Source organism: Synchiropus splendidus, chromosome 4 (genome assembly GCF_027744825.2).
Source record: "Synchiropus splendidus isolate RoL2022-P1 chromosome 4, RoL_Sspl_1.0, whole genome shotgun sequence".
NCBI classification, from domain to species: Eukaryota; Metazoa; Chordata; class Actinopteri; order Syngnathiformes; family Callionymidae; genus Synchiropus; species Synchiropus splendidus.
Window position 1 is genome coordinate 30,936,123 of NC_071337.1, and position 16,160 is coordinate 30,952,282.

General features: G+C 42.5%; 1 protein-coding gene across 2 annotated transcripts; it reads left to right on the forward strand.

The window, feature by feature from the left end:
- Nucleotides 1-219: 219 nt before the first annotated feature.
- On the forward strand, nt 220-3,593 carry txnl4a (thioredoxin-like 4A). 2 transcript variants are annotated; one of them, XM_053862810.1, is made up of 4 exons: nt 220-281; nt 555-734; nt 1,921-2,024; nt 3,248-3,593. In XM_053862810.1, the coding sequence occupies exons 2-4, from the start codon at nt 582-584 to the stop codon at nt 3,417-3,419; spliced, it is 429 nt and encodes a 142-aa protein (XP_053718785.1). In that variant the 5' UTR covers nt 220-281; nt 555-581; the 3' UTR covers nt 3,420-3,593. The 2 variants fall into 2 exon arrangements, with proteins under 2 accessions (XP_053718785.1, XP_053718784.1); XM_053862809.1 differs by having other exon boundaries at nt 235-367.
- The last annotated feature ends 12,567 nt before the right edge of the window (nt 3,594-16,160 follow it).

Sequence of the window (16,160 nt, forward strand, 5' to 3'; positions counted from 1 at the left end):
TTCTATTTATTTATGCTCTTTTTTTTATAATTTAATTATTTTCATTTACTTCACTTTTTGATAGTAGAATTTAAAAAAAAAACATTATAATGTGTTTTATATTTAAATGTTAGAACAAACTTAAGTCTTAATATATGAATGAATAACGGGTGTAATGGAATAATGGTATAATATGGTATAATAATTTTTCTTACGTGACGTCATCAACATATGCCGGAACTGGCGCTAGCTTGATGACGTAGTGAAAGAGAACGTATTTCGACGAGGCGGTTACTCATTCCGTGAGTACTGCGCTGCGTTTTGTCATCCATATACATTCACAAAGTTCCTGTCGATAGTTTTCTTGTGTCAAGTAGGTGTTATAAAGGTATGCATTCGTTTTCTCCTCCGTTAAGGTTAACTTAATTGGCGTTTAATGACGTTTCGACGTTAGCTAATGCTAATCACCCAACGTCAACACGCTAACAGCGTTTTTTTCCCTGTTTTACTCATCTGTTCAATCGATTCCGCATGTGTACACGTATTATTTGAGTTGAGTATTTTCCTCTGTTCAGGTTGGAGCTCACAAACGAGTGGTCAAGATGTCGTATATGCTACCCCATCTTCACAATGGCTGGCAGGTCGACCAAGCCATTCTGTCCGAGGAAGACCGCGTTTTGGTGATCCGGTTTGGACACGATTGGGACCCAACGTGTATGAAAATGGACGAGGTCCTATACAGCATTGCTGAAAAGGTTCGACTCGGCAGTTCACCGTTCCGTAACATGTTGACCTCTCTAGTAGCTGAAACATGCATCGTGGCGCCTCCTGTGGGGTCCACTTGATGACTGCATTTTAACCGCCGCCTCATTCTGGATGAAGTTGCTTGAAAACACAATTTCTCGAGTTTGGACTCGTTTGATATATCCAGAACAGGTTAAGACTACTCTTGACATAAACACTTGTGAGGTTAGTATACCTTGTACAGAACCTGATTCATCATTGAAGTGTAAGCTATGGCAGGTTATGTTTTTCTTTTGAAATTGGTTCTTCGGTGCAAGTGTTTTTTTGATCTTGTTAATATGCATATGTATTCTTGTGGAATGTTGATCCTCGCAGCTCCACCCACTAACTTAATGCCTTGGAATTAGTTGTACAATATCTATATTTGACCTGCCAACAGAGTGGAGCGTGACTACTCTCTGATGCTGCAGTACACTGTCACTTACAGTTTTACTCAGAAACTGAACTGACTGAAGGTATTGCTGCTGTTTATGATATACCCTGTCACATTGTGTACTCAGAGACTCTCCATGTTCGTTGAACGTGTCACTCATGGAGCACGTTGTCACGTCAACAGTGTCTACCAAGTTCCGATGTTTCTCTGTATAATGGATGCTGTGCTTGCTGTCATGATTGCTGTCTTCTATGCGCAAAAGATGACAGCCAGGTGCACTCACCAGGCAGATGACTCCTCTATGTCTTGCCAAATATACAGTAGGTCCTGTTCCCACTCAGTCGTGATAATGTTTCAACGACATACCGTTTTGGATACTGCTCCCTCGAGTCCATGGTTCAGCATCGTGGTTGCACCTACTCTAGACTTTTTTGACGTGTTCATGATCTCCATGGCAACTGCAGGCGAGTGAGTTCCCAGTGTGGAATCTCCTTGCGATTCCTGACTAATTCCAAAAAAAAAACAAAAAACATTCCAGTCAGTGGGCAGGTTGGGAATTATGTCACATTACATGACTCTCTCTCTCTCTCCGTGAATGTCATGTGCGACAGCTTGAAATCTGATTTGATGATGTGTATGTACCAGTTACGACAAATTTGATACAATATCTGGCTATTGTGTAATCTGACCAAGGCATTTGGGTGTTAAACTGCATTCTCTTGGAATGTTCAGTAATGATTGGTTTTCTTGTGTTTTCCTTGAAGGTCAAAAACTTTGCTGTCATCTACCTGGTTGATATTACGGAAGTACCAGACTTCAACAAGATGTACGAGTTGTACGATCCCTGCACCGTTATGTTCTTCTTCAGGTGAGAAAAACAAGCCTTCTGACGTCGTCCCTGATCGGAACTTCAATAAACTCATGTACTCTTCGCTTGTGTATAGTAGGGCTGCATCAACAAATAGATAAAAATTAATTATTATGCAGCATGAAGGCTGAAGAATGACAGCTGCCTAGACGTAATCCAAAACAAAGCTACTTGGGTGCATGGTGTCGTTTCTGTAACACGTTTTATTGATTTAATGATGTTTATACTGTGATCGCTTTTCGCATCAAAGTCGTCTTTATGTGCTGGGACATTTTTTCAGACAAGTAAATATCACAGTAGTTCAGACTCTGAACTTGACTGCCAGTTTGAGGGAGACCACTGTGAATACATCAAACAACCGTCCATGTCTCTAGTCATCATGTATTTCGGGTCAAAAATAACTCCTATTACATTGAAAGACTTCCATTAAATGGTTATTAATATCATCTCAGACTTTGTCAGCTCCAAGCCACTGCACAATCGGTGAGACACACTGCAGGTGATCACTTTGACGACACAAGTGACTCCTCATGCTGAGACACGACTCAATCCAATGAAACAAAATCTTAAATCGATAAAATAAAACGTTTTCTGATTTGTGTATTCTGTATTGTGCTTCTCTTTTGAAAAGAAGTGATTCATTGTTCTCTCATCTCCTCAACAAAAATTTACATCTTTCTATGCTCTTTATGAAGAAAGGTCTATATTTGGAAGACATGAAACCTGCTGGAATATGTTTGCAGTGTTGGTCTCTTCGGTCGTTACTTAATTTGACTTGTATTTATTGCTTGTTACAGCTCAAACATGTTTAATAAGTAACTTGTTTAATCACATTGTGAAGTTCATTACCAAATCTGTTTGCAGTCAGATACTGAATAAGAGGGTGGAAATGAAAACTTTTTCTTGTCTTTTGTCCTCTTGTTCCTATCGATAAATCGGTTCTTAGAATAATGGTTAGTTGCAGATCTAGGATCCGGGACATGATGGTAATGTTATTTGAATGCTTGACTATACTCAGAAGATATAACCTCTTGGAAGTAGGACAAAGTAGAAATCCTTTGTTCCTTTTATCATTCCACTTCTATTTTGTGATAAACCATATTCCAAATGCTTATCAGCCCAAGCTGTCCTCATCCTCTACTGGATGTGTGTCCTTACTTTACTGTGGAATAATTTATATTACCGTAAACAGGTGTGCCTCAATTCTCCATCTTTCTTTTCAGGAACAAACACATCATGATTGATTTGGGCACTGGTAACAACAACAAGATCAACTGGACCATGGAGGACAAGCAGGAGATGATAGACATTGTTGAAACAGTTTACAGAGGCGCCAGAAAAGGCCGAGGTCTGGTGGTGTCGCCGAAGGATTATTCCACTAAATACAGATATTGATTTGAGCTTCTGTCCAGACTTTTTATATATTGTAGTGTAAGTTTCATGTTTTGTTTTGTTTTATTTTGGTTTCTTTTTTATCTTCAGTTATTTAATGAAGGTAGATGTTTGAAACTGTTCTGACCTCTTTCGTGTTTTCACCAAAATTCAAATAAACCAGAGTGTAGATGAGAATGTGAATCATTTCGCTTATCAAGAACATTTTTGACGCACATTACATGTACAGTCTATTACTCTTCACAAATGTCAATGTCGCTTGAACTCGAACTCCCATTGGTTTTCTCCGCTCTTGAAAATGTAAACGGACGCGGTTTCTTTTTTTTTTTTTTACCGCCAGATGGCGCCACAGGACTCGTTCTCAGGCACCTGCGTGGTGTAAGAATGAGATCCTGACATTATGAAGACCAAATTTTTGAATACATTTAGCTGAACACTCCTCAGTAGACAGGGGTTCATCTTTTAAGACATACAAGATTGGAAGGATTCAGGATAAAACTAAAGCCAGTGCTTCATGCCTTATATTCAAGTCCCGTGTGAAGTTTGGGTGAGTCTTTTCTGTAGCTTACCAACCAGCGTTAAACTGAAGGAGATCTGAGTGTTCTCCATGAACGAGAGAGCTGAATAAGTTGACTTCTCAGTTTTATCAAGAGAGAGAAGAGCTGCTAATATGTAGCTGATCTGAGTGTACTTTCCACCGCAGCCAGATTGTGCTCCTGGCGAATAAACCGTAGAAACAGCATTTTACCCCAACCCCATCCTGGGGAGAAGACTGAATTACAGACTGCTTGTTTTGTGCCGAGTTCTTATTTTTGGCTGCTGCCTCAGGGCTGGACTTTTGCATTGAATCAGGACAGAATGGTCACATCCACTTTAGGATGTCTGGCTTTCTTTATGTCTGAGCATCTCAGCCACGCAAGCTGGTGTAGTAAGTAGACTTTTTGGTGTCTGCGCAATGATTTTTTGTTTAGATTACAAGTAAACTATGTAAAAAATGGCGGGTATAATAATATCAGGTAAAAAAAAGGGTGTTGCTTGGTGGAAATATCTCCCAAAGCTTTTCCTAGGGTAAAGTTAATTGTCAGTGTGCTTTGGCTTAGTATAAATAATATAATCAAACAGTATAAATATTGTGTCCATTAAGTCTATTAGCTGTGATAGTTCCTCATATCAGTTGCAAATATGGGCAGCGCTGGGGAAGCTATTTTCCAAAGTGGATTTGAGCTAATATGATTATGACTATAGTTAAATTGTAGCTATGATGATGAAGTTACAACTAAAAACTTCATGTCATTGTGACATAACTAACTTCATAAATATTATAATCACACGTTAGTTAGCTTACATATTTGATGACAGAATTATGTAACTTTAACTCGTGCTTACAAATTTAGAACTGAAAAAACATGAAATTTTAAGGAGTTATGATGAGTCAGTGACTGAGTGATGAGTCTGTCTTCAGTAGTTTCCATAATTCAAAACTAGCTTTCTTTTCCCCGTAATCCTTCTAAATCATTGTTTTGACCATCCTCTGCTTGTTCTCTTCACAGGGTTATGGGTGCTAGAGGTTATCAGCTGCACCGCTAAAGGAGCAGGGGACACCTGGATAGGGTTATAAAAGAGGTTATGAAGACAAAAAGCCACAAAACATAGCAGGAGCAAAGATGCTTTCTTCACGTCTAAATAGGGAATATGCTTGCTCAGCACTCATTCAGATCTGGCATCCTTTCAAAACAGATGTGTGCTCTGAGGAAGCTGGAGAATCGTGGAGGTGCCAGGGTAAATAAGGGTTGGCATCGCTTCATTCCCCTCCTCTTGTAGACACAGTTCTTGTCTGGCATGGGGAGAGTGGATCTTGTCCTCATTCATTGAGCTTTCTCTGACTGACAGTAGTCCCAAACCTCCATGTTATACATGTGTGTTCTTTGTGTTGGGTGTCAATTTCATGACTCAAGTTGCACTGTTGAATAAAACTATTATAGTGTTCTTCAGACACCTGCCCCTGGTATTGGAGTACATGCACGGTCGTGGGACATGAATAAATAAACGTATCTAGATTGTACTTGATTGTATTTTCACACAATGGGGTCAACCATATAGAGTGAATGAGAGAAATTAAAATAGGCAAAGGAGAGTGCAGGCTGGCTGGAACGGAATCATCTCTGACAGAAACGGACAGAAGTGAGACCTGCCATGATGGATGCTTTAGAGTGAGTCGTTCTGACACATGGACCGGAAGCAGAGATAGAAACGTCAGGTGCTCAGGTTTTCATTGGGAGTGACTTGGAAGGACAAGAAAATACATGAGTATCGGACAGATCATGTAGAATGCTGAGGAGACAGATTTAGGGAGGCTACGCTCAGGTGGTTTGGAGAAGTGCAGAGGACAGACAAAGAATGAGAAACTTCATTCCAGAGTATAGTCTTGAAGTTTCTGTTAAAATGGATCTAGCACATTTTAAGGCTTTCATTCCCTTTGTCAGTGAGTTCCACATCTTCACTCCCACTATCGCAGTGTACATTTCAGTGTGTTTCCAGCATATGGTTGGTGGAAGTTCTTAGGGAGTTAGTTTAAATAGTCTTTGCAGATGATCTGGTAGCAGTTTGTTTCTGGCTCTTAACATGACCAGCAGTGTTGGCCTCTCTACTAGCTCAGGTAAGTACTGTCTCTTTAGCTAACAGCTCCTTCATATGTGCTCTTGGGTCCCAGATCTGACCCTTGAGGGACTCCACACTCTATCTCTCTCTCCTGATCTAATATTATCTACCTTCCTAAGTAGCTTTTGTTATCCATCCATGTGCCATGTGCATCTGTGCATCTGATCCCGCAACCTTCTAGCACTGAAATCTGTATGTCATCCGTATATGTTGTGTCGAATGTTTCTTTAAAGATCTTTTTCATCAACTGCTGCTGTCATAACCCTCTAATAGAGATCAAAGATAGCATGCTTTGAAACCTAAGGGAAGAGTTTCAATCTGACTTTATTAATCCGATTTATTCTCGGGGTGGTGGGTTTCTGAAATTCAGTTGCCTGCAAATTGTCAGAGATTAGAGCGAGCAGATGCTTGAAGGTGATAAAAAGCTGAAACAAACATGTCCGCAGAGCTCTTAAAGTCTGTCTCCTCAGATAGCGACACTCCTGGCAGCTGGCTCCTATGTTGGTTTAAGTCCTGTCTCTTCCCCTGAGTGTCTCAGTCCAACCACCCTGGGACCTGTGACTAAATGGATTTGCATTTCCACTCTCCCACAGGGGTGTCATCCTTCCATCTGCAGCAGAAGAAGAGCGCGATTTAACTGAGACACCAGCTCATGAGAGACGGGGGTGTGCATCTGTGCTACTGCTGCCGCTCTTCCACACACACTCAGCAAACACACACACCCATTCATGGTGGCAGACGTCCTCCATTCAGAAGCTCCAAGGCCAATTAGCAAGTGCCTAAACCCTGGCAGCCTGGCTCCACCGCTGCTCTGCACAAGGTGCTATGTGGAGAATTGCTGCAGCTGAGCCAACAAACGGCTCACACTCATGGACACACACAGGTCCATTTGCTTGCTTTTGTTTTCATCACTGTGCATGCCAGTCCCTTTAAATGTATATTTATTACAATGAACACAGCACACGCTCTGCACTACAGTAGTTGCAGAGTACAAGTACCCATTTGATGACTGCAGGAAGCTCAGTGGGATGTCAACTCTTGTTATGAGCAACAGCATGAAGCAGTTCTCCATATGACAGGTGGCAGTGTTGATACAGAACCGTGTGCCGGGAGGGCAGAGGTGGCACGGGCCACAGACCAAGAAGTAAGTCAGACGGACAAATGCATGGAGGGTGTCAGCCAAAAAAATGAAGGTCAGAGTGAAAAAGGAATAAAGGAAGACATGTGATGATATATTTTAGTGTTTTTAAATTTCGTTTTCTCACTTTTTATTTCACAAAACTTTGCTGCATTCCTTGTTTTTAGTGAGAAAATAGGAACCCGAACCGTTAAATACCTGCATGTGTAAATGAGACTTGATTCTGTTGCTGAAACGCAGCTGGAAGTTCCTGGAGGAAGTGTGTCAAGCGATCACACTGCAAGTGATGTCTTCTTTTTAATCAATATTTGTGTGGGTTCACTCTGTTTTTCTCAGCCAAAATCACTCACCGATTTTTTTTTTAACAGTGAACCAGCCAATTTGTTGAAGTGGTGTCAACTTAGCATTACATCAAACTATTTTCTTGGGCAGGGAGTCTGTTGTCATGCTGGGGCTGGTAGCTGCCAGGGCTTAGCAACAAATAGGAAAATGTATTTTTGGAGTAACAATATGAACTTTATCTTTCCTCATCATTGAGATATTTATTGAGCAAGAAAAATCAGCTTTATTCTCTATAATATTAACAGCTTTGTGAGTATATTGTCAAGTCAAATAGCAAGGACCACACGTCTCCCTCTCTCTCACGCGCCCTCTGACTTCTCATCTCCCACCATTGTCCCCCTACCTGCAGGAGCTGGTACAGCCCCTCACGCTGCCTCCATCTATGCGTTTTGCCCTTATAAGGAGAGAGCAGAGGCAGACTGAACTAAGCACTGGAGCTCAGCGGGGGTGTGGCGGGGCTGTCGCTGTCAGAGGAGGATGTGGGTGCTGACATGGGCTCATCAGCTCCCACCCTCGTGTCAATAAGAAGACGACAGAAATAGCCGCGAGTAAGAGAAGAGGCAGGTGAGCGGAGACCTTTGTGTGACAGGGGAGGAAATGTGAGTTACTAGGCAACAGCCAACGTTCATGTGCAACACTAATCTGCAATCGGCGCTGATGACATTCAATTACTCAGCGGCGTCAGAGAGAAGTGGACTCACCGGCCGCCAACACTGCCGCCGATACACAGAGCAGATCTGCTGAGAGTGATGGAGGGAGCGTGGGCGTCGCTCGCTGCTGGAACATGACTCGTCCTGGCTTCAGACTGATGAGACACGGTGCCTCTCGGACAACTTTGCTTGGCACGGCGGGGGGGAGTTGCTGTCTGTTAAATGATTCTTATTACACCTTCATGTTGCTCATCATATTTCATTTGTCCGGCTAGGAGGGATGCATGTAGAGCCAAGGACCACAACACCTGCTGCCACCATCAGTCGTGATCTGATGAATCATGTGACCATAACTTCTACCAGTCACATGAGGGAAAGTGCAAAATGTGATCACACATCAGCCTAAATATTGAACATCTGTCAGTCATCCCTCACTTAATCATTCAAGATTGTAAGTTTGGAATGTGTTTGTCATCCATGCATCTAATCCTTCATCACTCCATCCATATATACTGCCCAATATCCAGCCACAAACTGATCCAACTGTCGCATCTGTGTCCACCCACCCATCCGTGCATCCATTCAACATTTGAAAAAATGATCTTTTCACATTCACCCATGACCATTCATTCATTTTTCATCCATCCCACACTCCTCCTAATCACCACATTAACACACAATTCCTCGCATCATTCATTATTCCTTCACCCAACATGTGCTCCTGTGTCCTTTCATCTAGCTAGACTCGTCCATCTCTCCAGTTATGCTTTCATATGTCAAGTCATCATCCTTCCATTCTGGATGGACATCCAGAGGATGCTTGTCCAAAGTCTCTCTCTCTCTCATCATCTGTCCGTCTGTCCGTCCAACCCTTCGCCGTGGTCTAACAGTCGAATGGCTGTTGTTACTGAAACACTGTGAATGTCTAGGCCATTGTTTGTTGCTAGTGTGGGATCTCACCCTCCTGGCTGGACTGCCCATCCATATATCTCTGGATATGAGTTATTAATTCATGCGGGTGGCCTTCTCTGCCTTGAGTCAGATCAGGTGAAGCTCTTGCGTCTCAGCTGGGGAGTGCCACGTCTGCTCTTCAAACGGGAGCACAGACAGACCAGGACCTGACATGAGGGGTTCTGGAATTGAATTTCACAGTGCAAGGCAGAATTTATGTGCTGCTGTGCCTCTGCTGATCCAACACCACGAGATCAGCTCTCTGCAGTGTCATTACCGTGAAATATTACAGGCCCTTAGTTATTCCTATGCTGATTTCAGACCAGGGTCTTGTTGGCCCTCAGCTGATCAAGCCATTCATAAAGAGGCTGGTGATGCCGGGCTTTTGCTCATTCCAGGTGCATTCTTCAGCAAAAGTCTCCGTATGTCATTTGTCCCGAAACTCACTTTCTGGCCACCATAGCTATGTTTCGAGTGGATGCTGGGAGGCCCTCTACGATTATGAGGAACAAACAAACTGTCATGTAGAAAATAATGTTAAAAAATGTAAGTGGACGTGAAATTGGCTTATTTTTTTAAACCCCTTACCAATATTTTTAAACAGGCCATTTGTTCAGTTGAATGATGTGGGCGTCACATGAGGGAATCGAGTATATATTCGGGGCTGGGGGGCGCTAATAAAGTTACAGAAAGTCTGTTTTAGATCTCTGTTTGCTTGAAATGAACATGAAGCCAGAGTTATGAAATCCTCCCGCACAATGAACTCAAGTGAGTCATGAACTTGTGTTTGACGTTGGTCCTTTGCAGGCGCTTTTCAGGACACAGTATTTCGTTTTACTTTGCTCAGTCGAAAACTCTTGACTTGTGTCCCCATGTGATAACAAGGTGCCTGCTATGGCCTATTGGTGCTCAACTCAGTTTTCATGTTCAGCATCACAGACTATAAAATGGTGAAAAAAGTGAAGTAAGTCAGAATCCTTTGCGCAGCAACGACAGCTGATGACAGAGGAAAGATGCTTTGGTTTATATAATTAGATTATATTAGATGAATAACTCTTATACAACTATGATAGCATACTATAACCAATAAGTTAAGCTGAAAGCTAAAGAATGCTGTCTCTGGCAGGTCTTTCTCCTGCTGCAACGGTCTCTCAGGGACTTCATAGGATGGTGGCAGGTGTACATGGAATGATGTCACAGCTGGTCGTGGGCATCTTGGACACACCATAGAACCAGAATGCATTGCGCACCAGTTGGCACTGTGTCTGCCAAATCATTTTGAAGAAGCCTGTTGATGTCTAATTCTTGTCTGTCCATGTGGAATTGTGTTATCCTGTAAATAGATAAAAGCCTGGGGCTAAGGTGAATCCCAGTTGTCTTGTGAGAAATGCATCATTACAGCAGAAAAGTGAAGATAAAAGCAGTTCAAATTTGAAATGACTCAAATTTCCCACTGTTCACATTTGTGATGATCTTCAACATTGGTTGTGGTTACTATACCAGGGGAAGTGAGCAGTGCAGGAAAGCGAAAAAGTTTAAATTGAGCATTCTTGACATGTTTTCTGGGTCATGCTGGAGGCCACTTTTAAACCAAAATGTATGATGTAAAACTGAATAGTGAAGCTTTAAGGAAAAAAAATGACTGGACCCCACAAACCCAAACCTCAGTTTGACTTCAAAATAACTGGGAAAACACTAAAAAACAAACATGGTTACTGCGTATGGAAGTGCACACAAAACTCAACATCTCACCATGCAGTGACGTCCAAGAAAACTAGATGAGTCTGCAAACACATTTATTTATTGTGTTCGCGACTCTGTCCGGCGTTTCCACCCGCAGTTCTGACGATTCTGGAGTCAGATTAGTCATCACCACTTCCTCCATAAGTACTGGGAGCACACTTCACCATGATCACAGCTCTGGGCAGCACAGACCTCACTAGATGGTAATCAACCTCTGGCCCTCTGAACATTACAAGGACCTTGCATGTGAACACACAGCATTTCTTAGGGGCTTTTCACACTGTGGATTCTGTCTCGGGTGGCCTCAGTTTGAGTCGCCCCTTGCTGTGCAGCCTCGCACCTCTGCATCTCAGGAGATGTCCTTTTTTTGCTTCTCAGCTGGTGGCACTATGAGCCAAATAGCTGGTTTGTGACCCAAGGCGAAGCACGTCTCAAGGAAGTCGTTGTCAGCCGGGTGACACTAGGATCTCGACTGTCGTCTTATTTCATTGCTTCTTCTTAACACTACGAGTCACCGTCCAATCAAGCCAAAACTAAACATGAAAGAGTGTTGTCATCTTCATTTTACACAGAAATTGCAGAAACAGGCTGCGTAATATGGAGCATCTTGATTTACCCACACTGCTCTCCAAGTGAGAGATTCCTGAGGATCAAGAAGATTTTAATCAGTGAAGTACAGATCCAGATGTCAAAAAATAATCAATGAATAGTCTGGTAATCTTCAGTAACTTGGGAAAAATTGTCATCTTGTCCTCATGCAGACAGCTGCGCCGCTGTGAGATCACACAGCGACTGTAGAGCGCAGCATGATTCATTTAAGCAAATCTGTCTGTCAATAAAATCGGATGTTAATCTTAGAGGTGAAAACACATGAGTTATCAAACACCCGCACACATTGTGAGTCCCGGATCGCTGCGCTCCTCCCCTGCTCCTCAGTCTCCTGCAGCTGCGGCTGCTCACCTCAGTCTTCTGGGAGTTTGAGAAGTCGTTTTTAAACGATGTTGTTCCCCCAGACAGCGATCAGACCCTTTACTGACTGGCATTTATCATCTTTGTGTGGAGTCGCGCTGCACACCACCAAGCTCACCACCCGTGGAGAGTTTCCCGAGACAAGGCGGTCAAGTCCATGGCCAAAACCTGACTCGCTCGTGTTCACATCTCAGACTTTTGAGCCAAATGCGATTTGTCTAGAGACAGAGTGCACAGTATGAAAACCCATTAAACACACACTATGATGTTAGTTGAACCTGAAATTGACCAAGCAATTTGTTCTCCGTCACACAGCTAGTGAAGGCTAGTCTATCGAAGCTTTTTCTCTGTTGCTTTATCTCCGTTACAGAACTAGTGTGGCCGACTGGACCGACACAAGTCAGCTTGGATGTTTGTCTGACATCCAGGTAGAAACTCTGTCTGTCACAGGGTAGGAGAGTGGAGTTCCTCTTTGTGTTTCGTGTCCATGGTTCCAGCACTGCTCTTGGTTCCGGCCCGAGTGAAAAACACCCCAATGTCTCTCCCATGTGAACTTTCTTTCTGCACAATGATGTCATCAGAAAGGTTCCAGTGAAGCTTATCGTTCCCACCAGTCCATCTTGAGATCAAGCAGACGTCAGCTGTTTTGTAGCAGATGAAGGTCCTCTGCGAGTTTGGAATGGAGGAGAGCCACCAGCAGCAGGACCTCTGCAGCCACAGTCCTGTCTTTGTCTGTGTGAGTGTGTGCCAAGCCTGTCTGCTTTTTGATCTCAATATCAACACTATCAGCAGCATATGGAACAGGGCCGATTTATCTAGAGCACACTGCATGCTAGATTCATCAGGAGTGAGGACTCAAGGAGCTGAATGTAATTTCATATCATACATTTGAATAAATGAAATGAAAAGAAGCAGAAGATGTCCAACAAATTCAACAAGTGTAAATGGAAAGTGTGTGTTTGTCTGTGTGGGGGGGGGGCGTGTGTGTGCAACTGTCAGAGAGACAGTTCCCTCTGGTTTGGTTATTCAAAGCTATCTAGAGCGCAAACACACACACAAAAAGGAAATGATAGTGACTCTTGGCTTTTAAAACATTGAACCGGCTTTCAGTCATTTGCAGCGTAATAGTAGTGTAGTTGATTTGAAGTTCAAACTGGTCTTGCTGTGAGAGATTAACTCTGCAACCGTCTCTCTCAACAGACCCCTAAAGGAACTGGAAAACACAGTGTTCAATTATGAATAAATGACCCACTTTTGAAGTGAAACATTAAAGCACTGACGCTGCATGTTGTCTTAGGCAACAGCACGCATTGTTTCTGATATTGTCAATTGAGATGGAAAATGAGATTAGGAGAGCAGATCATACAAAAGATTGCGATGTCTGTTGAATGGTTCGCTTGTGTTTAGTGATGTGAAAGTGAGCGTCAGATGTTGCAACCACAAACACAGGAAGTTGGTGTGTGTGTCACCCTCAGATGCTGTGTTGCACCGACTGTCTGAGTCAATCACATGATGCCTATTTCTGCAACTATTCATTAGTTTTGATGTTTGTTCACTGAAACATAATGATTATATCACACAATAATCATAGATATTTGAGTGTTCATCTCAAGTATCAGTGCAATAGATGATAGGAGAAGTTTTGCTTTCATTCCTGTTAGGGTGCTTTTATGTGCAGAAATAAACATTCATTTTATTTGTTTTTAACTTCTTTCAATTTCATTTTAATGTTTGAATCCAGGCTAATGTAGGGCCGGGCGGAAAACCCAAATTGTTATATGCATCACAAAATAACAATTCCTCGGTCGACGTATGATGCAAGAGAAACTTTGACAGATTGCTGAAAACATTCAGAAGGATGAGAAGACTAGGAAGCTAAGAGGATGTTTTCCCCTCTGAATTGATATAACAACAGGCTTTTAGCTAGGCTTTTGAAACAGGCCGTCCATAGCCCCGCCCACATGCCCCGCCCTAACACATAACTCCACCCCAGCCCCCCCAACGTTGTCCACAAACATAACTTGCTGTGTAAGAAAAAAAACACAGTACACATATATTTGTACTCATAACTCAACTCAACTCATAACTTTATAAAACCAAACATATTATATCAAATATCATAAATGTTGTCACAATAACAAATTCAACATATATTGGGGGTATATTTCTCGAGGAGCTGCAAAGTCAAAATCAGCAAATCCACTTCTTCTACTCCTTTCATGGCGATGGAGCCTCTTCCTCACTCTCCTGATCTGATGAAAGGGATGAGACTCTCTCCTTCTAACCCTGATTCATTAAAATACTAATTATTACTCTTACTACATGACAGCAACAGTTTTGTTCATCTTCTTTCGTATAGACGTATATAAGACAAGCACAGAGTTGTATCAGCTGTGATGGTTTCCTGAACTTTCACACATTGAAACATTCAAACAAGAAAACAATTCTGACCCATTTTTCCGTCAGGAAGAAGCTGAGTGTTGTCTGTCTTGTATTTTTCATTTTTCACACAAATATTTGGTTTGGAAAATGTTTTAGCCTTTACATAAAAAAAGGACAGCAATAACTGTAAATATTTCTATATAAAATATGTACACGTTGTTCATGCGTTGTTCGGCAGACGCTGCATGCAGTTCTCACGGGAGTTCATGCGGCGCAAACAGCCAACTGATAGCGTCGCTCTTCCATGCCGCGTCGACCAATGAAAATGCGAGTGTCGCAAATCGCGAGATGTGAATAACCGCGAGATTTGGCCCGTAAACAAATATGGGTGCGCGGTGGCCAAGGTACCGGTGCTGGGTTGCGACGGTGCGAATTTATCATATTCAGCGAAAATACAGCGCGGAACCTTCCTTTTTCCGGAAATATGACGAGACTATGACTGGGGCATTACGCAGGCACTGATTAAAAATTTAGGGCGTCCGTCTGAAAGAGAAATGGGCGTCCAATTTTTCACGTTTTGCAGTCCACGGGACGCCCACACGCCCCTCTAGCTACAAGCCTGTATAACAAACTGGAATTACATCATAAACTTTAAGCTGGTTTATGATTCTATCGGCCTGCATTTGTCAAAGCTAATGGGATCTGAAGATGAGACTCCTGCAGGCTTCTAAATTTTTGAAAATAAATATTATATCCATTAGTGTCTGCTATATGGAAGCGTCCTTATTGTGCCAAGAGGTCCAGCTGATTTAACGCGAAGAAGATGAAGAGTGGCGACACAAGTTGAATGCTGAGCAAGTGGGTGCAGAGGACAGAAAATCAAGCAACAATGTCATTTTTGTCCCGAAAATAAAAGTAAATGACACTTTTTTTTCAGTACTGTTTTTGTTTTTCTATTTTCCCTGCCTAGCAAAATGACTCCAAAGCCTAGTGGAGTTTTATGAAATATAATGGGGCATATTTTAAAGAGATTCTGGTGGGGTTCCAAATTACCATCTCCATCCCATGGACTCCACGAAACCATTAGAGCACAAGGGTGACCAAGTTTCTGGCTTGTTTTCTATTGGTTTGTGCTAGCTCTGGGATGCTACTGTGACCAGCTGTTTCATTGAGCTAGTTTGACTTAGAGTATTAATGATAGCAATGTAATTTCAAATGTAAAAAGTGTATTGAATTATCCAAATATAATAAATGCATGATAATATTATTCCCTGAAACTCTCAGTATGGGTTGAAATGAGGTGCTTCGCAGAGGTTGCTGGTCTCTGAATGCTAAACTAGTTTTGAATACAATTGTAGAAATGAATCCCAAAGTCTCAATAATAATTTAAGGAGTAAGTAGCATCAACAATGAGCTACTTCGCAATTTACCTAACCTCTGTGATTCGGTTTTACATTTGGCCTCAACTCAAACTCCCCCGGCTGCTGACACAAACATGTTGTGAATGCCATTAGCATTGGCACAAACAAAGTGAACTCTGGCCCCTACTGCAGCAGATGATGCTCTCCTGCACCCACACACTTGGTAAAAATATCTGCTGCACTTCCGTGCACACATTGATTCGCTTTCACACTGTGTGGACAGAAAAAGTCACTCTGCTACTGGAACAATGTCAAACACAATTCAGCTCTACAACATTACACACACGTGGACACGGTAGTGGCCCCCTCCTCTTTTTGCCAGCAGGCAAGTGTGAGATGTTAGTCAAGGGGGAGGGGGTGTTGTGAGGACATGTGTGTGTGTGTGTGGTGGGGTCTTTGTGTGCAAGAGAGGTAGGAGGAGAAGAGGGAGGAGGGGGGCAGTGTTCTATTTCTCATAGACCAACAGCTGCTGTCTTTAGTGCAGAGAGAG